Genomic DNA, 22,692 nt, shown 5'->3' on the forward strand with positions numbered 1-22,692 from the left:
TCACTCCCCTTTGCTGTCCCCACCCCAGACTCCCGTGCAATTTTCCCCAATCCCAAACACTTAATTGAGCAATTGGGATTCCTCACGTGTGGGCTGATTTGTAGTTTGAACACGTGGCTCATTCAAAAAAGCCGGAATAGCTGAGGATTTTTTTTCTCTCCCCCCTTCTTCTTCTTCTTATTCTAGGCTCTAGACTTAGAGGCGGGCGCCAGCCTTACCGTGTGTGACATTCTCTGTCTCTTTGCCAAGGGGTTTGGAGGAAGACACAAAGTAGTTTCTCCTCCTTTTCACCCAGCCCGCCATCGTTCGGAGACACGAGATTAATAATTGAGCATTTATTTATTGCGCGATAGAGACAGAGGGGCGAGGGAGCGCAAACGCACTGTGAGGCTGCCAGTTTAAATCTATCTGTGGCTTGAACGATCGGGAAGCACGCTACGGCCACTCCGTAGTAGTAAAGGCGATTTAGGCTACTCCAAACACTGCACATCCGCGAGAGCAAATAACTATCTCTCCCTCAGCGTAAAGATTGTCCCTTTCGGCGCAGAACATGAATAAGCTATACATTGGCAACGTAAGCGCAGAGGCGAGCGAGGAGGACTTCGAAACTATCTTTGAGCAGTGGAAGATTCCGCACAGTGGTCCATTTCTCGTCAAAACTGGCTATGCGTTTGTGGATTGCCCGGACGAGAAGGCAGCAATGAAGGCCATCGATGTTCTTTCAGGTGAGACAATCTGGGGCAAAAAGGTGCTATTAGGAAATTATCCCAAACTGCTTCAATAGTGTGAAGATTGCTTTACTTCTGGTGTTGGTGGTGGGGGGTACCCTATGAGAAACGCATGTAGTCCTGTAGGGTGGGGGTGTATCCAAGCGTTTCTTTCTCTCACACAACCTTTACTTGGCCTTTTGACACCGTGGGGCTCACACAAATGGCTTCCCCTAGGTTTGAGTGAAATTCTGCCCTTGTAATTTGACTGAGTGTAGCTTGGTAAAATGCTAGAGTAAACTCCTCAGTGTAAGCAATGCACGTTATGTCCGTTCAGGGCAGCGAGCGGGGGCTGTGGAAACCGTGAAGTGAACCCTTATTGTGAGCTCTATCACACAGCCCCAGCTTGGCACGATTGAAGAGTAATGTGTCGTCGCTTTCACCAGTTTCTACTGGAACTTGCACTCTTCTCCAGGTTTCAAAATACAGGCCTTCTCCAACAGCCTCCACTCGCTATACTGTGAAGCCATTTCGTCCATGCTGACACACCAGGTGGTTTAATTGTGTTGGCCAAATGTAGGCCAACTAACTCAGGCAGGCACACCACATTTAGCCTTTTTTTGTACATTAATCACTCCAACCCTTCACGGCTTGTTGTCTAATTTCAAGTTAAGCGTGCACCTACAGAACACGTAACAGCTGAGCTAAACTCGTTCACTATTTTACGAATAGTGCTAATGTCAGGCTCATTTGTCCTCGTGCTACCAGTGGCTCGCACACTTTGAACAATTTGTGCTCCTATGCGAGAAATATCCAGCTCGCAATCATGCTTATGTATGCTTCTCTGGATTTTTAGTAGTAAACATTAACCCCTGTTTTCTTTTTTTTTAGGGGGGTTGTTTTCTCAGCAGTATGGAGGCCTACACGAGATGTCATGTGGTTAATGAAATTAACATTGCTGTATTTTGATAATTTAAATTTCTCTTTTCTTTTTAAGGTAAAGTTGAACTTCACGGAAAAGTTCTCGAAGTGGAGCACTCGGTCCCTAAACGTCAAAGGTACGTGGGTTTTTATTAAATAGTGCTTAGTTAAACTCGTAGAAGCCCCACATATATTTTTAAATTGTAGTCACCCTCTCTTCCTCGTCACACTCTTTTTATTTTTTATTTTACTTTGACCTCGTGTGTGTCTGTGCGAGTGTGTTTTAATAATGCTGCATGTGTGTTTGTTGCCAAGCTTTACATATTTATTTTAGTTAAAATACGTACGCCCAGCATCCCCCCCTTTTTTTCCCTGAATGCTTTTTGGGGTCAAATAAAAGGGGCGTATGGCGCTCTGTTCCTTCCTCTCGCCATGACTGAGAGGGTGCTCCCAAAACCGTCGTGCATTTGAGTTAAACCACCTCATGGTTGTCTTCTCCTCGCTTGCTCCATTCCCTCTTGTGTGTATGTGTTTAGTGTATACGTGCAGTTCTTTGCGATATTAAAGCCCAAAGCTCAGGGCGAGTACCAAAGTGTGCAGGCTGAAATGTGTGCTGAGTGAGTGCAGGCTGGATTTGAGGCGTACAGGCCTTGTGAAGTCGTCCATTTGAGAAGGATCTGCCCGTCATTCTCCCTTGTTTGCCCTACGCTTCCGCCCTCCTCAGCACATTGTGCTGCTGTTGCATGAGATGGACTCCAAACGCGAGTGGAATGGGAGGTTTGGGACCCAAGTCACAAAAACCCTTGGTTTCAGAGTTAGACGCCCGTAACCACACTGGGCGGTTCGGTGTATGATTTCCAAAGGTGCACAATATATTTTTTGTGTGGTCCTCATATGTGCAGTGGACTTAAAAATAGGGGTCATTTTTGACATGGTGTGCGTATTTTTATATTATTTGGTGGCGATGCTGTTTGGTGAAAAATTTGCATTTTCCTGAATTAAATTGCTTTTGGTTGATGATAGTTGCGGCAATTTCTGACTAGTATTGCAGGTTTGCATTGTTTGCTCTCAACGTTTAACTGTGATCTGCTCTTATGTAAAGAAATGGGTCACACTTGAAATCACAAAGTCCTGCTGAAACACGTTGGCATAAAAAAAACTGCTCCCCGTGACTTGTATTTATTTAAAAAAGCGTTTTGGATATAAAATGGAGCAAACGCAGAATTCGCGAGACCTTTACATGAAATGTATTTTCCACGTGGACATCATAGAAGCATTTCCTGGTGGGCTGTTGGTCTAAATTGTAGCTTGGTTAAATAAACCAGGTGTACTTAAATGAGAATTTGCGTCAGATCTTCAGACGTCCCCTCTAAACGCTGTGGTGATTGTGTTTTTGTGCACACCGCAGAGTCGAGTTTGCGCCACATTTCAGAAAGGTAAAAAACGTGCCCTTCCTTTACAACATGGAACACAGTCAATGGGAACAGTATTCTGAGTATAAGCTGCGCACACACACCAAACGGACACTGGGGCCCCTCTTTGCATTCCAGCTTGAAAATATGAACTGGGGGGGGGGCTTGGCCAATCACCTTTGAACCTATTAGGAAGGGGGAAGTGCTAGAGCAGACGAGGATCAAGGTGGGGTGGCTATAGTTTGGAGTTCATACAGATTCTATTGAATACGATGACATGGTTTGTGGGGATGTTGTATTTTTATAGTTTCAAGCGAACCAGGTTAGAGCCCAATTACATTTTAATTCTTTTTTTGTGCGTATTCCCGTGGCTCTATCACGCGTGTGACCAAAAGGGCACCAAAATGATGAACTATGCATTTGGTGTAACACTGGGTTTGTCTTAAGGAGTCTTAAAAAATGGACTGTAGGCATTAACAGAATAACGCAACGTAATTATTTAATTGGAAACGCATTTTCTGCACATACACGGCGCTCTTGGTTATTTAACTTTGAGTTAATTTACGAACGTTTGCTTTTTACGTTGCGTGACCTTTTTCTAAAAAAAAAAAAAATGTTAGTCTTTTGAAGGAAAAAAAAATCCGCCATTTTAAAGATAACATTCACTTATTCTCGCCAATATCTCCTTTATACGGTTGTTCTGTGGAAAGCGTGTAATTTTTCTTCAGCTTAAAAATTCAGTTATGTAAAGCTCTGACCTAGTTTTATATTTTATGTATTTGTGTACGTATATATTTTAAAAAAATAATAAATACATGGTTTTAAAAAAATCTCCTATGATGCAATTGCACCACAGGTAAACCCAAACTGAGGTGGTGTATAGGGTTGAATTCTACTTTCTACTTGGATTTTTATTTTTATTTTTTTCAACAACGTGAAAAAAAAAAATGCAACTTGCCCATTCCCACGTGCACATATGCTCACATGTACAGGAAGAAAGAAAATGGCATGGTTGTAAGGGGGTGGTGGCCCCAGGCATGTATGCATGCATATGTGTATTTGAGAGGAAGACCGACATCAAACACGCATGTTTAAATGTGCACAACTTCCTTTAAACTCAGTTCTTTAGTAACATTTTAGTCCTGGTGATTTTTGTTTCTAAAGCTGGGTTTAAATTGTAAATTAACCTGTGACAGTACTCAAACTTATCATGGTTGCTTATAGAAATCACTCCTAGTGTAAGAATTCTCGGTCACAGGGTCAGCGTGGGGCCCCACCTGCACCCCCCCCCCCCCCCCCTCCAAAAAAAAGAGAAAAAGATGAGTTGGGGTGCCAGAGAATTATGAATGTGGCCCCTTGTTTTACTTGGACTGCAGGCAAATGCTAACTCTCCCTCAGTCTAGACTCAAATCAGACTGGCATTGCACTTATAGCTTGTTCTTAAACCTGTTCTGTAAGATCTGGAGGTAAAGACATCAGTGCGTAATGGCTTTCTGCATATGGCAAGCTCTAGCTGTTCAACTCTGGAACTGCCAAGAATTTCAACATATCCAAATGCATTAATGTAGTTTATTGGGTGCATGGTTTGCATGCACGTAAGGCCTGTGAGGGCAGTGGAAACCAGACTGTGTGGAGTTCAGTCATTCAGAACCTCTGCCTTCTGAATAAGCTGTGGATGGGCGTTGAGCACAGACCTTGTGTGTTTCTCTCTGTCAACAATGGTGTTGACGTACAGTGCTTCATTATGGGGGGGATGAGTGAGGAAAAGAAATGGAGATGACTACAGGTATCATGCAGCATTATTCTGCTCAACTTGTGAACGTTGTTGTAGTATACATTTGCATGCTTGTGTATACGTGTCTATTGAAACCACCTGTATGCACGGTCTCCCATCAGGAGGCCACAGGTCTCAGCTGGGCTCAAAGAATGGGGACGAATGTGTAGAATGTTGGTCTGTTTTGAAAGGAAATAAGGTGCTCGGCCTCCTCCTGGCCATCACATGACGAGCCAACCCTAGTCACTCTTGGCCCTCCCTCCTTTCCTCCCCCTCCCACTTTTAACCCTGCTCTACATGTTCCTGTCAGTGGACTTGTCCGTGTCCATGGCAACGGGGCCCCACCCCCACGGGGCAGAGAGGGCCCTTGTTACCCTTGCTTGAAACTGGGCTATCCCCCCCAATACCACACCCCACTCACACAGCCTTACACACACCCACCCCTCCCCAAATCAAAGACTGGGACTGGGGAATGTATACCACCCGCAACCCCCCCACCCTACCACATACCCTGGCTGACTTCTTGTGTGTGTGTATAGGTTAATCCAACTGGAAGTGCTTTGTGCATTTGCACATTTCGCATGGCGTTCCCACCGCAATGCAGAGCATACCAAATGTGTGGGGAGATGCTGCAAGATCAGCCAGGAATGGCACAGTGGGCCGGAAAGGGCTGAAATTCCTGGTGGGAGTTATTTGGGAAGTTTTCTTTACAATTTGCCCATTTAGAGTTAAGTAGTTTCTTTAATGCGTGGTACTAAATATATTGTACCCCTATAAGCGTGACTGTAGTCCTAGTGGCTAAGCTGAGTAATTTCAGCTTTATGGCCCTTATTGTACACATGCAGTACAATTTTTAGTGTGCGCACATTCATGTATGGAAAGTTTCAAATTTGTGTAGTAAATCTTGATCTTAAAAATTAAGTGCACCGCGTAAAAGGGGAGTTCATCAATGTTGAAAGGTGCCATCTTGTGCAAACTACCACACTGCTAATGGTCTTTGTTTAAAAAAATAAAATAAAAAAAATAAAAATCCGCCCTGTACATGTAGATCCAGAGGGGCTCAGGGACATTTGAGGGAAAAGGGGGTGAAAATATGTAGTGAAATTCTAGACTTTAAACAAGGGGCAAAAATGTGCACGTAACGCTAAACTGACTGCACGGAACTGTGTGTGTGTGTGTGTGTGTGTGTGTGTGTGTGTGTGTGTGTGTATAATGTGCGATGTGCATGTAAAGGCGATGTGGAACTGGTCTGGGGTCAAGGTTTCATTCCACGTCGTGTGTGTGTGCATGCCTCAGCTCCAAGCCATATGTACGCCTTTTCTTTAGGTGTGTGTGTCAACAGGCAGCGGACTTTGGAGTGGCCTGTACTTTTCTCACATTTTTACACAACATGCAGACAGACCCTTATTAAACTTAGAGTAACTGATCCAGAAGGCCTACTGTCTGCATGACCTCCACACATAACCACTACACTTATGCAGCTGTAAACATAATGAAAGTGGGAACCATAAAGCAATAATTCTGTCTCAATTATTCCTTCCTATGCAACAATGCAAAACTCAACTGTTTGTCTCCACTTGCGTCTGCTGCATGCACACTCTGAACAAGCACACTTTTTTTTTGACTCTTCCTATGTAGTGTGATGTAAGGAGAGAAGAAAAGAGGAAAAAAACCAACCCCCCCCCCCCAAAAAAAAACAAAAAAACAAGGGGTCTGAGCCTTGCAGTTGTTAAAATCTCATGATTCTGTACTATAGGATGCATGCTAGAGTCAGGTTGCGTAGACGAAACATTTTAATACATTATTCTCAGTGCGTTTTCTTCTTTTTTTTTTTTCCCCCTCAGCTTTCTTCTTGATGCATCTTACTACTACCACCATCTGTTGGATTTACTTTTTTTTTTTCCCCCCCTTGTCCCCTTCTTCCCCTTGTACCTCTTTGCACTCTGTAACACAGCTGGTAATTTGGGAGAAGGGCGTGGTGTATGTGATTGTGTGCGTGTGTTACATTAATTTGAATTTTGGGAAACTCGAAACTAAACTACCCCACTTTTTTTTTTTTTTTTTTCTTCTTTCTATTTCATGCAGGCTGTTTCAGTACACCTGAGTTTAGAGTGGAATTAAAGACCTTCTGTCAGTGTCCATCTTACTGAGAAATAGGTCCTTTGTTTTTTTGTTTTTTTTTAAAAAAAATCCCAAAACAAAACACAAACCTCTTCTGTATTATCCTTGGTATTGTCACTTATTAACTAGCTGTTGCTTTCTCTTCTCCCATCTTTTGTTCCATCTACCTTCACTTTCTTTATCCATTCACCCCTCACCCTCTTCCCCTCTTGTTCTCTCTCCAGGAGCTGTAAGCTGCAGATCAGGAACATCCCGCCTCACATGCAGTGGGAGGTGAGTGCTAACAGGCTGCTAACCGCTTCCAGGGCGGGGCACCATGGGGCAGCCCAACTGGGCTCTCATTTAGTGGCCTCTGGAGTTACCTTGCCTCCTTTTGGGTTTCAATTGAGCATGCACTTGATGATTAGTTTGACTTTGGCTGCTGTAGCTTAGTGCAACATACTGACCGGTATCGGTGGGTGAGGAGGGTGGGGGACTCTTACTAATGTCACTAGGCAGTTGACAGTCAGGATTAGAAGAGATTTTAATTTGTTTTTATTAAATTTTCACTACCTTTTAAGTGTTGCGGTGTTTTGGTTTTTTAGGGGGAAAAAAAGATTTAATGAGGGTAGACTCTCCAGATGATACTGACGGGCTCGGGCAGGAGTATGTTTGTAGCACTGGTTCTACATGCGTTTGCTGCTCGCAGAGACTTGTAAAACAAAGCTGCTTACTGATGTTTTTAAATGGGGAAACGCGAGTTGATTGTTTTGCCATGGCGTCCTTCTCCACTGATCACATGGGCTAGATTGTGTGTGTGACGAGGCTTTCACTTTCAATGTGTGTTCTTGCACAAAAAAGTGGAAATGAATTAAAAATAAATCAGTGTTGTCTGAAGGGTTGTGAAAGATTCATGCAACCCAGGGGTTGGCCTGGCTTTAAGTCCTCCAGTGTATGGCAGTGCATTTTTTTTTTCCTTTAAATTGTCATTTTACTTGTTTGATACTTGTGAATTTTTCTTTGTCTAAAGCATACAATGCATGTGGGTATTGGTAGTTTTATTATTTGCTACAGATATTGGTACCTGACATTGAGAAAGGTGGCTAAATAAAATCAGCCCTTGCTCAATTGTATGCAGACCATTGCAACAGATACATCTGTAATGCTTATGTCAGGTTTGTGAGATGGTTAGCGGTGCAAGCTCACATGGAAGTGAGGTGGATCTTAATTTGCTGGACACATTTTACGTAATGCACAATTTGAGGCTTATTACGCTGTTGTAACAAAATACTGTTTGTTTTAAGCATTCTCTGAAATAACAGTTCATGACTTAGTGTTTGCTATTCAGCTCCAAAATGACAGCTGCTACATAAAGCAGTATTTAACAGGGTGTATTATTTGGCTTGATTTTTGAGTTTCAGAGTGTACCTTGATATATTAGACACCCACCCCCTCCAAAAAAACCAAACAAATTTTCTCTTAGTTCTGTAAATTCTTCAGAAAACTGATTTTTAAATTTTTACAAAATTGTTCTCAGATGTATAAGTTCATGAGGTTAAGAAGTGAGCATTGTGATAGGTTTAAACTAAGCTGACGTAATTAATTTGCACAAAAGCTACACGTGAAATCGGGGGTGGGATGAATACCAATAGAAATGTTGAGCTTTGACATGGTCAGGACTTCAAGGCCGTTGCCTGATTTAGTAGGGGAAAGAAATGGTCTGTGTTGAGCAACAGTCATGTGTGTGTCATGCGTAGCACCTCTTTTTTTTTTCCTTTTTTTTTTCTTTCCTGTATTTTAAAAAAAAAACAAAACAAACTGGTGTCTGCTCCACGTTCTTACACACTAATCTGCTGGACACACCTAAAATATTTTTTTTATGTGAGCTTAAATTGCAAATTTTTGAACTTTTGCGATGATTTTCTTTTTAAAGCTTTGAAAACGTTGCAATTTATCCAAAGTCAAAATTACACACTTGCATGTGGAATGTGGCAGCTTTAACACAGCTTTACGTGACTCCCTCCCCCCAGCTACATCACCTCCACTGCAGAGGTTTAGCTGTCTTGGTGTGTGCTTGCACCGCAATTTATATTTAAGAAAAAAAGAATAATAATAAAAATCTGCTTTGTAAAGACCATGGAAGCAAAACAAGAGAATTCTCATGTTCAATTGCGCAATTGTTCCACTCTTCTGAACTACAAGAGTGTAAAGGTTAATGCATGACTTTAGATTTCAGCCTGCTTCAGTCAGTATGATCAAATGGCTACGGACACGCTGAGGGTTTTGTTTTTTTTGTGTAAGTAATGGTGGGCATGCTTTGCCTACGCATGTCCCTTAACTCAAGCTCCAGATAAACCCATGTTCTTAGTATGTAGCGAGGCAGCTTTCTGCTTTCTCTAAAGGTGATATGGAGATTCCTTTCCCCTCAAAAGCGAGGGGGGAGGTGATTTTAGAAGAATGGAGGAACTGAATAGAAAGAGGTCTTTTGATGCAAAGGCCTTGTATGTATCTTATCAGGTAGATAAGACAAACGGGTCATATTTTGTGTGTGTAAAAACCTTCCAGCTAGAGAATGGTGGCGAGAGTAGCAGCGTGTTCACGAGCTGTAGTGAGTGGGTGGGCCTGGACGGTTTCCCCTTCCCTTCCATGTGCGCTGATTCACAGAATGTGTAGCATGAACTCACACCCCTCCCCCAGCTGCTGCTGTTTCCTGCTGGAATGTACCCCACCCTTTCCTGAATGGCCTGGATTCCCATTGGCCAGACTCTGTAGATGGACAGGCAGAGTAGCCAGCCAGCAGCCAGTAACTCCTAGCTTCAGGGAACTCGTATCAGTGCTGGAGCAGCCAATGGAGAGTGGAGATGGCAGAGAGGCGGGAGGCCGTCTGGTTGGTGGGTTGGTAGGGTTGGGGTGCGAGGTGGGACAGACGGGGATGCGGTCCTGTTGGCTAGAAAGTGGGGTTGAGCTCCTGAGGGTGTGGCCATGGGTTCAAGCATGGTGGAGGTCTTAGCTCAGATGGGAGCCGGCTCGCTCCCCCCTCCTCCTCTCGATCACATCTATGAAATGAAGTCCCGTGGTCTCGTGATTTGAGCGGATTGCTAGCTTGCTGGGGTTTTCTGTTATGTGCATATGCTAAGGTTTCTCCCAACGCGCTTCTATGTGTGGATTCAACATGCTGATGATCTTAATCTGGTACATTTGCCACTATTCAAATAAATCCCACAAACAAGTCCTTCATTATGCAACTTGTGCTTTTGTCTGCCTTTTACAGCATTTCTAAGATTTTCTATTTCAAATGTTACTTCTGTTTTTATATTTAAAAAAATCTATTAAAAATAAAGAATGATAGACACCAGCTTCCCACAGGGAGTGTCATAATTTGAGTTGACAAGCTTTTACAAGAAGCAGCGAATTTATCAGTGTAACTCATCTTTGAACTTGGGTCCAGAATTGGTGGAGTATGTCCTGGCAGTGGGCTAGGCCTGTTCTTCTGGATGATCTTCTGTTCACCAGTGGGTTCAGATCAAATCCTTTAGACACAATGTACTCATTTTTATTTATTCATTTTTATTTATTTTTTTCTTCCCTCTCCCCTCAGGTTTTGGATGGTATGCTTGCTCAGTATGGTGCAGTACAGAGCTGTGAACAAGGTAAATATGCTGTTGATTAAGCTTCGTGTTACAAGACACACCCTGCACTGAAATCAGTTTTTCCAAATCCTTCCTTACTGTACAATTGTTTTCAAGTAAATGCTTTATTAGCTTCCTAATGAAATTTTAGAGTAACCCAGGTTGGTCAACTTTCACCGTCATTGATGGATGTGTGCTGACTTTGTGTATTCTCACAGTAAACACTGATACAGAGACTGCAGTTGTCAATGTTCGGTATGCTACCAAGGACCAGGCGAGGCTGTGAGTACGCACACACAGTATTCACGTCATTAACCTCTATCTCATCTGTCTTGATGCCTCTGACATGAATCTGCTCAAGCTTTCCCATTTTTTTTCCTTCCCCCCACATTGTGTTTGACACCACATCAACTTCCGCTGTCAAGTGTTCTTACAGTGCACCTGATTTCCTCCTTCCAACACCCAGTCTAGTTTAATTTGACATGCAATGATAACTGGGGCTTTGTGTGTGTGTGTGTGTGTGTGTGAGATGGAGGGGGTTAAATTGGCCATCTGGTGCCCCCTGGTGTACATGTATCATACTACTCTGCAAGAGTGGTTGGAAGAGTCTCTTGGAATAATTGATCAGTTCATTAAAAATCTAAATCCTTGAGGCTAATGAGGGAGATGTGAGTGCTGACAGGATAACTGAAAGGTGGCATTTGGCCAGATCCCCAGTACCTGCTGGGAATGTTGAGTTTGGACCTTGTTCTTAAGACACAAATAATTTGCATTAAAGCCTCTTTGTTTAAATGTCCCTACCTGCTTTTTGGTTTCCTCAATTAATGAAGAGTCAAACTTGAAGCTTTGTGTAGGGTTTTTTTTTTTTTTTTTTTTTTTTTTTTTACTCCATGTCTGCAAGCCTTTTGCTCTTAAATTAAACCTTCGGTAGCAATCGAGAGGTTTACATGCCAACATCTTTAATTCTTTTCAGGGCAATGGAGAAGCTGAATGGATCTATGATGGAGAACTATACCTTGAAAGTGTCCTATATCCCAGATGAGACGGCGGCACCAGAGGGTCCTCCAGCAGGGGGCCGGAGAGGCTTTAATGCCCGCGGACCCCCTCGGTCTGGCTCTCCGGGTTTGGGCGCCCGGCCTAAAGTGCAGTCAGACATCCCGCTACGCATGCTGGTTCCCACACAGTTTGTAGGGGCGATCATTGGCAAGGAGGGCGCCACTATCCGCAACATCACCAAACAGACCCACTCAAAGTACGTACACGGAGGTCAGGAATTATACTCGCATCGCACGTCAGCGGTGTCCTCCTTTCCTTTTCTGCGCTGCTGGCCGTTGAGCAGCGATATGATGAGCGCCTTTTCTTTGTGTCAGGATTGACATCCACAGAAAAGAGAACGCAGGTGCTGCAGAGAAACCCATCACTATTCACTCAACCCCTGAAGGCTGTTCGAACGCTTGCAAAACCATCATGGACATCATGCAGAAGGAAGCCCTTGACACAAAGTTGTGAGTTTATAACAAAATAAGTAAATGTGTACCTTAGTTCAGTTTTGTCACCTATTAACCTTTGGCTGAATCTACTGTTATACCCTCATTTTAGTTCAGTGTAACTGCAAACTGATGCTGTTATTTATAATTTTATAAATAAATCACTTTGACAAATCGTATCAAAGCTGCTTCATAAAAACTGCTTTCCACATCCCTATAATGGCTCACATTTTTAACTTCTTACGAGTTCAGACATCATATCTTGGCTTTGCTTAAAAATATATCAGCCCTGTCTGTTTGCAGCATGTAGGAAAAGTAATAGAACTGATTGTATCAGATTTTGTTTTTCATTTGACTTCGCAACCCCTTTTTCCCACAGTACTGAGGAGATCCCACTAAAGATCCTTGCACACAACAGCTTTGTGGGAAGATTAATAGGTAAAGAAGGACGCAACCTGAAGAAAATTGAGCAGGAAACGGGGACCAAGATCACAATCTCACCGTAAGTTGCAAAGAGTTCATTGAAACTCTACTTATTGACAGTTTGCAGTCTGCAATTGGTTTATAAAATTAGCGTGGCATACATTTTAATGTTGTACTTCTGTGGTCTATACACTTAGAAAAAAGAAGTTCTAATGCACCTCCAACCTTTTATTCTGTCCAGTCTTCAGGACCTAACCCTGTATAACCCAGAACGGACCATCACAGTAAAGGGCTCCATTGAGGCATGTGCAAAAGCTGAGGAGGAAGTGATGAAGAAGATCAGGGAATCCTATGAGAGTGACATGGCTGCTATGAACGTAAGCAATAAAAAAAAATAAATAAATAAAATAAAATTTGAATGAATCACTTTTTCAAAGGGGAAATCTGAAGTAACTTTGTTCCAGTAAATATAAATGTGACCGGTTTCTTTAAAAGTGACGTAGATGGTCTGTTAATGTTCTTGGCTTTCAAGTACACTGGCCAGACATGGCTGTGAAACAGGCCCCGGGTGGGGGAGGTGGGGATTTTCTGGCAGGTCTTAGAGCCACCAGGATACTTTCTGTAATTGTGGTTTACATAAAATCACGAAATCAGATAACAAATTAATCTGCTAAGGAACTGGAACAGTGACGTTTACATGTACGGGAGTGATCTGGAACTACCATGGTGTAATGGCACTCTTCCATCCTCAGTTTTCTTGTAAAGATACGTGTACATTTTTAGTGTTTATCTATGTATTAAGTCTTCAGTACAAAAGACACTTCCACATGTCAGGTATTGTGAAATCAGTAGAAAGGAATACTTTTTTTTGCTACTCCAGTGGCTGTGGGTGAGGAGGGAATTTTGCTTAGTTTCCTAGCAGAGCTCACTGACCCCTAATATGTCTGTGGAAATCATAACAGCTCCAGGAAATTCCCTTGAATGCTAAGGAAAGGTGCATCACTGCTTCCTTTTAGCATGGGATCAGCTGGACCTCCCTCTTTCTGAAAGGAAGAGGAGGAAATCCCATCTCATGATTCAAATGTTACACATTTAAACCATTCATGAAAACAAACTGTCAACATAACTGGGAAGAGGTGCAGGTCCTGTAAATGTAAACTAATGGGTCATGGCAATAAAATGGGAAAACGCACTTGATATTTTGAGCCTTCGCCAGCAGGTTTTTAAACCACAGGTGATTCTTACACTGCTGTGATGGATTTTTGTTTTTTTAAATCTGCGTGTAAAGTTGCCTTCTATGATCTCATTAATTATACATTTATTCCAGTTAAGCTCTATACATGAAGACTGAGCTATATCAAAAAATTATACCAATAAGTGAAGTCAATCTTTTAGCACACTAATACTGATTTAATTTTTCCCCTTTATATCTTTCCTTGGCCTTTTTTTTTTTTTTTTATTTACTTTTTAGTTATATATTTTCCATCAAAATTGGGGAGGGGAAAACGCCACCAAATTGTGGCGAGGGACTGTACCATTAGTCCTTCTCAGCTGTTGAAACTGAGTTTACAAGGAATGTGAAAACAGCTTGTGAGAAGCTGCACTGTGCGATTGTTTACCAAGTGGACAATACCTCATTTGAGATTTTCTGTCCTAGAAAATATGCTTCAGGCTCGCAATTTGATTCATTTTGCTTGTCCGGAGTCCCAGCTGAAGTCGAGCTGTTTTTGCTTTGGGAGTTGATGTTTAATTCAGAAAATTGTCTTTTTTTTTCCTTCTTTTTTTTAAGTTCACCTAAAGTGGTGCATGTGCAGAAACGAATGTGATTTGATGGCAGCCGTCGTTGGAGGTCTTTACTTGTCCAGTTCAGTAGTACAAATTCTGTGATGTAGCGTGGTTAATTGTCCAGTGGATCTTTCAGCTAGTGGGTGGGCGTGAAGTGTGCTGCCTCCAGGCTGCAAGGAGCATTTCCAGTAGTGCAGGCACACCTAAAGGAGACCGTTTCCTGCTGTGAGAAATTAAACCTAAAGCTTGAGGGTTTTTTTTTTTACCCGGGTTTTTTTCCCCTTTGTCCAGAGATCATGTGTGATAGCAGTGTTGGTTAGATAATCCATGTGGTGGTGATGTGAAAGCATACAATGTGAGATGTGAATTGCTAACAGAGCTGTCCTTTCTTTGCAGCTCCAATCCAACTTGATTCCAGGCTTGAATCTGAATGCTTTAGGTTTGTTCCCCACTACAGCAACAGGCATGGGTCCCTCCATGTCCAATATCACACCTCCTGGAGCCCATAGTGGATGCTCATCATTTGGAGTAAGTGAGACACTCTTGCAGATATGCGCTTACTGCATACACTACATTACACAAATCCAGAGCAGCCCATGTTTAAATGTTACACTTGGTGCGCTGGTTCCTTGGGTCAGGTTGGTGAAATCTGTTAGTGTAGAGAGTTTGTCTTTAGCCACTCGGTATCATGTTTGTTTTTTTCCCCTTTAGTGCAGTCCTTATGGGGGTGAAGGGCCATTTTGGGCTCCTATGCTGTCAGCGAGTAGCCAGTCCCTTGCTGTAAGTTGCCCATCCCCAAAGTGCTTTGCACGGCTTGTGGCTGCTTGCTGTGGGGTTTTGTTTTGAGTTTATATTTTTTTTATTTATTTATTTTTTAGGGGGGTTGCATCCAGTTTGTCGTCTTGTGACATTTAGGCAGCTCCTAGTGTGTTTGTGAAGTGAATAGGGAGGCTGTCTTTCTCTGATCAGTTTCAGGAGATTGTTTCTGCTAAATGACATTTGAGTTGTCAGGGAAGGTGAAGGTTTGAACGGCAAGTTCATCCTCTGCATCAACAGCCCTTCTCCACATTTTGTAGCCTGCCAAAGCAACTTGTTAGTGTGCCCTCAGCTGGCACATGGACTGGAAAATTGGACTCGCTCCAAAACCAACAAGTACTACTTCTGTTATTTTGTTTTTTGTTTTCTCTTTTTTTGGGGGGGGGGGGGAGACAGTGCAACCACCTCCCTTTCAGATCTTGAGTCAGCCGCACTAGAGACTGGTGATTTCCTGGTCCAGTTTGCATTAAGGCTCCATAGTGTAATAGCTAAACTGCTTCATATTTAAACATTACTGTCCACTTGAGTTTGTTTTTTTGTTTTTTTCCTTAGCAAAAATTAACAAGTTCCATCTAACGGTAAACCTTTGCATGCAGCCAACTCGGACTATAGCTTCTGTAAGCAGAATCGATGTGTGACTCTGTTTGCCAAATGTTTTAACACCAATCTGAGCATGCAGCACGTTCCCAAAAACACCCAACGATTTTGGGAACATGCTGATCAGTAATGAGTAGGAACCCCACTGGACAATAACGGTAGCATCTGCGTTTACCGCTGCGGGGGCAAATATGCCTCTTCTGATCAACCAGTGATCTCAAGCAGAGGGTGTAAGCACCGATGACACTTAATGAGTTTAACAGCTTCCACAAGATCGACTGTTGGCAGTTGCGCATTGGTGTTTGAAAGTTGAGCAAATGTTCTGGGACGATCTTCTCCTAGTCGCAGTAGTACTAAGCTGTTTATATCCAGCAGGGACACCCAGAATCGGAGACTGTTCACCTGTTCATTCCTGCACTTGCAGTGGGCGCCATCATTGGAAAACAGGGTCAACACATCAAACAACTGTCACACTTTGCCGGAGCCTCAATCAAGGTGAGTGATTGACAGGAGGGTTGAGACTCTGAATGTCAATGATAACATTTTGATTCTTGCTGTCTTCTCGTTCTCATTTGATGGGAACTGGAGCATAAGTGAAGTTTTTTTTTTTTCTTTTTTTTCTTAATGACCTCTTTCAGATCGCCCCTGCAGAAGGAATGGATGCGAAGCAGAGGATGGTCATCATTGTCGGACCACCAGAGGCTCAGTTTAAGGTATTGCACGTTCACAGCCAAATAAATGCATTAAACTCTCATGCTAAGATTAAAAATTAAGATGTCACTTTATTTAATCATAGCGGTAGTTTGCATTTATCTTGATTTTATTTATTCACGTGTTAGTGGCGCAGAAGTATTACTGAAAGAAGTTTTACCTAATTCAGTAGGATTAACCTGTCCTTGAACACATCTGACTGCAGGCTCAGTGTCGAATCTTTGGCAAGTTAAAAGAAGAGAATTTCTTTGGACCTAAGGAAGAGGTGAAGCTGGAGGCGCATATCAAGGTTCCCGCCTTTGCTGCTGGACGAGTTATTGGGAAGGGCGGGAAAACGGTAATCTAGATTCTTTCATGCCCGAACTGTATTCAGTTTATATTTTTGTCCCTAATAAATGTTTTGAGTTAATTTTGATCTGTGTCTGCAGGTAAACGAACTGCAGAACTTGACCTGTGCAGAAGTGGTGGTGCCCCGGGACCAGACGCCTGACGAGAACGACCAGGTTATAGTCAAGATCAGCGGACACTTCTTTGCATGCCAGGTGAGTTGCATAATAGAAAAGTGCTCTGGGCATGTTTTTCTGACACTGAATAAACTGCTATATATTATTTGCCTTTCACTGTAGCCATGCAGTTAATTTCCATTTATAACAAGAACAATGTTATGCATGCTGAGATGCTTCCAAAATTACTTGATTAAAAAAAATAACTAAATTTGGTTATTTGTCTAACATTTTGCACAGGAGGTCAGCATTCTCATTGCGTGGCATCCTTGTACACTTCATTTTATGCTTTGCTCAGCAGTTTTGGCTTAACACTTGTTCCTCTTGTCACCTAGCTGGCCCAGAGGAAGATTCAGGAGATCCTAGCCCAGGTGAGGAGGCAGCAGCAGCAACAACAGCAGCAGCAGCTTAAGCCTACATCTGGACCCCAACCTCCAATGCCACGCAGGAAATGAACATCCAGCGGACCTGGAGGAACGGTGACCGAATCTTGCAAGAAGACTCGACAGAAGGACAGATGCAGCAGAGTCCAGGAGGGGGAGAAGACGATGACGGCAGTGGGTCCTAATGCTCATCTCAGGGGTTAAAGGTTGTTGGAGCCCAACCAAACATCCTCCCCTCCTTGTCTTACTTGGGACTGCGTAGCTGATTTAAGAAGGAAAAAAAGAAAGAGACCCCGCGCCTCTAAAAGTTCCACCCACTCCGCCTCTCTGCATCTCTGCGAGAATGTACTCCTGAGGGCTCCCACCGTCGTCACCTGCCCTCACAAGTGCGCACCCCTCAACCGCTCTACTCCTCCCCCAAAGGATGTGTTTAAACTTGTATTTTTTGTTTTCTTTTTACACTAGAAACACAAAGAAGAAATAAGGACCCCCGCCCCCCTCCTATCACCGCCTTGGTGTTGTACTTTAAACATGACAAGATGTTTTGGTTGACTTCAGATTTAGCGAACACCTGGTATATATTTGTTTTTTTCTTGATGTTTAATTGGTTGGTGAAGCTTTCTTATGAGTTTTCTCTGGAAAGGAAAAAGGCATTGCTATCAAGGTCCTGTTTGGACCAGCTGAAAGATTTATTTGGGGAGGGGGTAGGGGGTTGGCTCAGATTGTGTGGGCCATGTTTAGGGGGGGGGGGGGGGGGGTTGTTTTAGGACAGGACCCCTGAAAGGGTGAATTATATGGGGCGTCCTGCCCTTGTGATAAGTGGCATTTTATAAATTGGGATGCATTTTACAGATAGACCTATAAATAAAAAAGAATTATATTAAAAGTATATATATTTAGAGTTGAGGGCAGCGCCACGACTGACACAGGGAAATGGTGCCGAACTGCTGCTGCCCAGGAAAACCAATTAAATATGCATTTTTACTTAACTACCTCAGGATCTAGTACCTCAGAAGAGAAAAGATATTATATATATGAAAAAAAAATTTTTCCTTTTTTTTTTTTTATTTTGCTTTGTGGTGTTTTGTATACTTTATAAAGCTGATAGTCTTTGAACATTTTTATTTTTTTAAGAAAATTTAAAATTTTGGTCAGCTGCCAACTGACCTTGCCTTCAACTCTGGTGCTTTAGGTGGCATTGTACATGTGTATGTGTGACTTAAGATGACCCTGTACATAAAGTCTGTTTGTACATAGCGGCCCCGGAGCAAGAGTTGGCGCCCCCTCAGCTGGCGGCTGACAGAAGTATAGAGAAAATCGCCTCAGTTTTTCCCCTGAGGGTCCACCATCTTCAGAAAGAAGTGCAAAACAACTACGACATGCAAATAATGCCAACCGTACATAACTGCAGCAATGCAATTTTTCTTTTTAAATTTTTTTTTCGGGGGGGATTACCATAGTTAATGATAATGGTACTTTAATTTGTCAAAATTTCCTTTCACCTTCCTATTTGAGGGCTGTGGTCCGGGTGCTGCAGAGAATACTGTAATGGGGTCCTTCCTGTAGCTGCCCTCAAGTCAGCAGAGCATGTTTGTGGTCTGTTCTGTTCCCAGGCCTCCTGCCACCTTTGTTGGCGAGTGTCTTAGCGAAGTCCAAGCCCCCACTAGGTTTAATTTCACATAGAGTGAGCTTTGTCATTTCAGAGTGGCCCTTGTAGCAAGGCCATCAAGTCGATGTCGTTAACTGCCTGGTGAGGGTAGGGGGAGTCACACTGATAGATGCAAACGTAACTTTTTTTAAGTTTCAAGGAAAATGATTTAAACAAAAGGATGTTCTCTGTAACCCGCAAATGTACTTGATGTTTCATTTAGTTATGCTTACAGGGAGTAACGCGCCAGGATAGGCACACACCATACTGAGTGAACCCTGACTTAGGGCGTTTATTTTAGAAAAGAAAAAAAGGAAAGGAATCCAAAAACGTAAAGATACAGTTTTCATTTTTTTTCCATGCCGAATGTAAATATGTTGATTGTGGTAAAAGTGCTTGAGTGTATCCATGCTTCCACAGTAGAACGCCGTCTACCTCAGCTGAGGGGGCGGGGGGTTGTTGTGGCACTAGGCACCCAGCCCTGCCCCCACTGAGCGCCAGCGCGCACTGATACCTCAGTCCCCCGAACACTTTCTATTTGGGCGCGCCTTCCTAACACCGTGCTTAACTGAGGGGCACAAGTGATACTTTAAAAAAAAAAAAAGTCCCTAACATCTCCAATCTCCCTGCCAACCCACCCTTCCCACAACTTCCCCCTTCCTCCAGTTTATTTTTGATCTACCTCTTTAGAAATGTATTTGAAGTAGAGGCATTCTTCTATTTGTTAGAATTTAACCCTTCTCCACACCTTTACGCTCCCCTCCCCCAGATAAGGTTAAAAACTAAGATCATGAACTCTTTAGACTTGAGAAGAATCAAGTGATCAATCTTTTTTCCAGTGTTTATAAATATATACATGTCTTGACTTTAATTGAAATCCTCAAAACAATAGTTATTTCCTTCTGCTCTCTATTTTCGGTGGTGTGGCTTCCATGTGAACTTTTGCTGGAATTTTTCTTTTTGCATTCAGTAGCTAAAACGAGACAATACAGATTTTTGGGTTTTTTTTTTTTTTGATAAAGGGCCTGCCTATTGTTTCTGATTTGTAAGACTTCAAAATAGATAAAAGTCCTGTATTATTATTTTTTTCTCTTTTCTTTTCTTCCCCTTTTGTCTTTCTCAGATGTTACACTCGCTGATTCGGTAGCTGTTTTGTTCTGTTAGCATTTCTTGGCTGTGTAACGTGGAACATCCTCCTTGGTATGGGACAGATGAGGGACCGGGCCTGAGTTTTTGTAAAAGTGATCAAACTTCAGCTTGATATTCTCTCCTCTGCAACAATGCTTGTGCCCCTTCACCTCCCCCTCACACACAGCTCCACTTGTCAAATGCCTCTAAATAAAGAAAAACAAAATGGAGAAAAACATTTGACACAAATGCATTTTCTTCTAAGATGACTGGGATGCTTTAACTTTTACAGTTAAGTATGATATTACAAAGTGTTTGGGAACCCCAACTAGAAAAAGTCCTGAGGTGCCTCTGCTGACTTTGTAGCTGGAGTTTTTCAGACCTCCTCATGGTCTGGGTTTCCATGACTGAGCAGATCCTGAGGGTGTTAGGTCCTTGGTTAAACTGGATATGTGACAAATGGCCTTAATAATCGGGTTGACTGACCCTGTCAAACATGGTCTTTATTTATCACAATAGGTTAAAGAGAAAAATGGACTCACCTGCTGTATTTTCTATGAATAACACTAAAATAAGCTGTGGGAAGTTGCTTGTAAGAAAAGGAAAATCAAACATTATCCTGAGGTTTCAGCAAAGACCCACCAATCTTGTTTTTGATCAACTTGATTAGGTGATCATCAAAATGTGAGCACCTCTTTAAAAAGCAGCTGTCTTGGCAGTGTGCTATTCAGGTGTGTGATAACACAATGCCACAATTTTCTCAGGAGTGAGGTCCCAGCAAATACACCAAGGTCAGAGCATCTAATGCCCAGAGGCCTCCAGAATTAGAGCCATGTCTTATACTCTCGAGGCCTCAGCAAAATTGGAGACACGCTGATCAACTATGATTTGTTTGGAAGGATTCCCAGGAGAAGTCTCTAAGAGCATTACCCCATGGCTTAGGCTTGTGAAGTTGCATCTGAAACAATGTTTAGACATAATACGCAGTGCTACATTTAGCAGAAACCAAACGGCGTATCCACACAGGCTAGGTCTGTGGTGGATAGGTAACAATTTGGGCTAATTGTGCAGCCGCAGGACCTGGGCACCCTGCAGTGAAGTATTGACCATGAATTTCTCTGTATACCAAAGTATCCTCAAGTGAAATGTGAGTTAAGTCATGCAACAGGACAATGATGCCATAGATGGCACAAAATCTAGAACTGACTGGTTAAAGAGAACATGTTGCAATGGCCCGGTCAGCACCTGAATCACAGGGTGTACTTTTCACAGGGATGCAGAGAGTCCTGTGAAAACATTTTCCACATGATAGAAGTCGTGTATGAACTCGATACAAGTTCCACATGTATTGAGTTGACAATGCCCCAAATTCCAAAGCAACATACAAGGTGCTGTAGTGCTGCATTAGAGAAATATTTAAAGTCACCTGGTAAACTTTGCTAAAGGAGTGAAAAATGCTTAATAGTATTAAAAACTTTAAGTTTAACAATTTGCCTCTGTGCAGTTTAGTGTACTGTACAGTAAAAGCATTAAGTATGTTGTGTGAACTACCCGCTTTAAAATCGGCGTCGTGTGATTTGATTGCATTTGATTTGCAGTGTTTGTTTCGATCACAATAATATACAGGATTGTGTTGGGTTACAGGAAAGTGGTGACTTCATTGCTTGTTTTAAAAGCCCCAAACTATAGTGCTAACGGTTAAAATCTAGTTTTTCAAATTTTCTGCAGTTAATGTGATTGTGTGAAAAAGTGTTGATTTAAAACGCGCACACACACACCAGAACAAATTAATAGGACACTAAAATAACTTTAGTTACTGACAAAGACTCTGATTTGCTGAGAACAAAATCATCACTCTGATTCAAAATCACACCAAAAATCAGTTCATCTAACGTTAAATTCATTTTTTTCCCAGCTCCATACAAAGACAGATTCCAGTGTCTTCAAAACATAAGTGGTTAGTTCACAGCCTTTATTTAGTGACAGACTTATTTATCAGCCTTTCATCCTCTTGATTATGGCTATGTTTAAATCTTGGAGTTAAAGAAATTAAATTTTTAACTCATTTGAGGGAAAGCATGCATGTATCACTACTAGTAGGATTTTTACCCGTACATTAATATACAGTATTCTAAAGCAATCGATGGCAAACAGTACAAAAGCATTTTTCATCAAAAACAGCCATTGCTTGATCCTAATTCATTTTATAGCAGCTACTACACCCTATGTTGCAATCAAAATGAGTGCCTCAATCACATATTCGACAGCCTCTTCAGTAGAAAATCATCACACCAATCAGCTGCTGTAGCAGTAGCCGTTTTCTGGAGCGCCATCAAACAATTAAAACAAGCAAAAATATTAGTTTCTTTTACAAATATGATATTCCTGCTATTTTTGCACTTTAATGATTAGACTTTTGATTAGATTCATATCTGACAATCACATGCTTTAGGTGTGTTTTATTTTAAGTGATGATGCAGCTCAACAAAGCCTACAGGGGGTTTCTCTCAGTCAGCAGGTGACGGCTCTCCTCACTGGAGGGGAAGAGTGCCTCCTTCAGGCGAATCATGTGACCTCCAACCCCAGCATGGGGATCCTCCACCAGGGACCTGCGAATGGGCCGGTACACCTTGTAACGCCTGGAAGAAAGATGCAGGACACAAAAATA

At 42.3% G+C, this 22,692-nt stretch overlaps 2 protein-coding genes across 6 annotated transcripts in view; one reads left to right on the top strand and one right to left on the bottom strand.

Moving 5' to 3' along the window:
• igf2bp3 (insulin-like growth factor 2 mRNA binding protein 3) lies at window positions 1-19,305 on the top strand. Of its 3 annotated transcripts, none has more exons than XM_085148790.1 (15): window positions 1-725; window positions 1,705-1,765; window positions 7,160-7,208; window positions 10,513-10,564; window positions 10,762-10,825; window positions 11,517-11,795; window positions 11,914-12,048; window positions 12,410-12,532; window positions 12,695-12,830; window positions 14,635-14,766; window positions 16,024-16,146; window positions 16,290-16,364; window positions 16,568-16,699; window positions 16,791-16,904; window positions 17,201-19,305. In XM_085148790.1, the coding sequence occupies exons 1-15, from the start codon at window positions 551-553 to the stop codon at window positions 17,318-17,320; spliced, it is 1,770 nt and encodes a 589-aa protein (XP_085004916.1). In that variant the 5' UTR covers window positions 1-550; the 3' UTR covers window positions 17,321-19,305. The 3 variants fall into 3 exon arrangements, with proteins under 3 accessions (XP_085004916.1, XP_085004917.1, XP_085004918.1); XM_085148791.1 differs by having other exon boundaries at window positions 2-725; window positions 16,027-16,146; XM_085148792.1 differs by lacking the exon at window positions 1-725 and adding an exon at window positions 807-1,541.
• gpnmb (glycoprotein (transmembrane) nmb) overlaps window positions 19,240-22,692 on the bottom strand; it is a 9,941-nt gene continuing 6,488 nt past the window's right edge. For all 3 annotated transcript variants that reach the window (XM_085148788.1, XM_085148789.1, XM_085148787.1), the window contains exon 12: window positions 19,240-22,663. In XM_085148788.1, the coding sequence (XP_085004914.1) occupies window positions 22,516-22,663 (148 nt within the window). In that variant the 3' untranslated portion in view covers window positions 19,240-22,515. The remainder of the gene's footprint in view (window positions 22,664-22,692) is intronic.

The sequence above is a fragment of the Neolamprologus multifasciatus genome, chromosome 22 (assembly GCF_963576455.1).
Source record: "Neolamprologus multifasciatus chromosome 22, fNeoMul1.2, whole genome shotgun sequence".
In the NCBI taxonomy this organism is placed as follows: Eukaryota; Metazoa; Chordata; class Actinopteri; order Cichliformes; family Cichlidae; genus Neolamprologus; species Neolamprologus multifasciatus.

Coding starts and splice junctions, on each gene's coding strand:
- igf2bp3 (XM_085148790.1), top strand. CDS start 551: ATGAATAAGCTATACATTGGCAACGTAAGCGCAGAGGCGAGCGAGGAG. Junction 12,831..14,634: donor GTGACATGGCTGCTATGAAC/GTAAGCAATAAA, acceptor CTTTCTTTGCAG/CTCCAATCCAACTTGATTCC. Junction 16,700..16,790: donor TTGGGAAGGGCGGGAAAACG/GTAATCTAGATT, acceptor CTGTGTCTGCAG/GTAAACGAACTGCAGAACTT.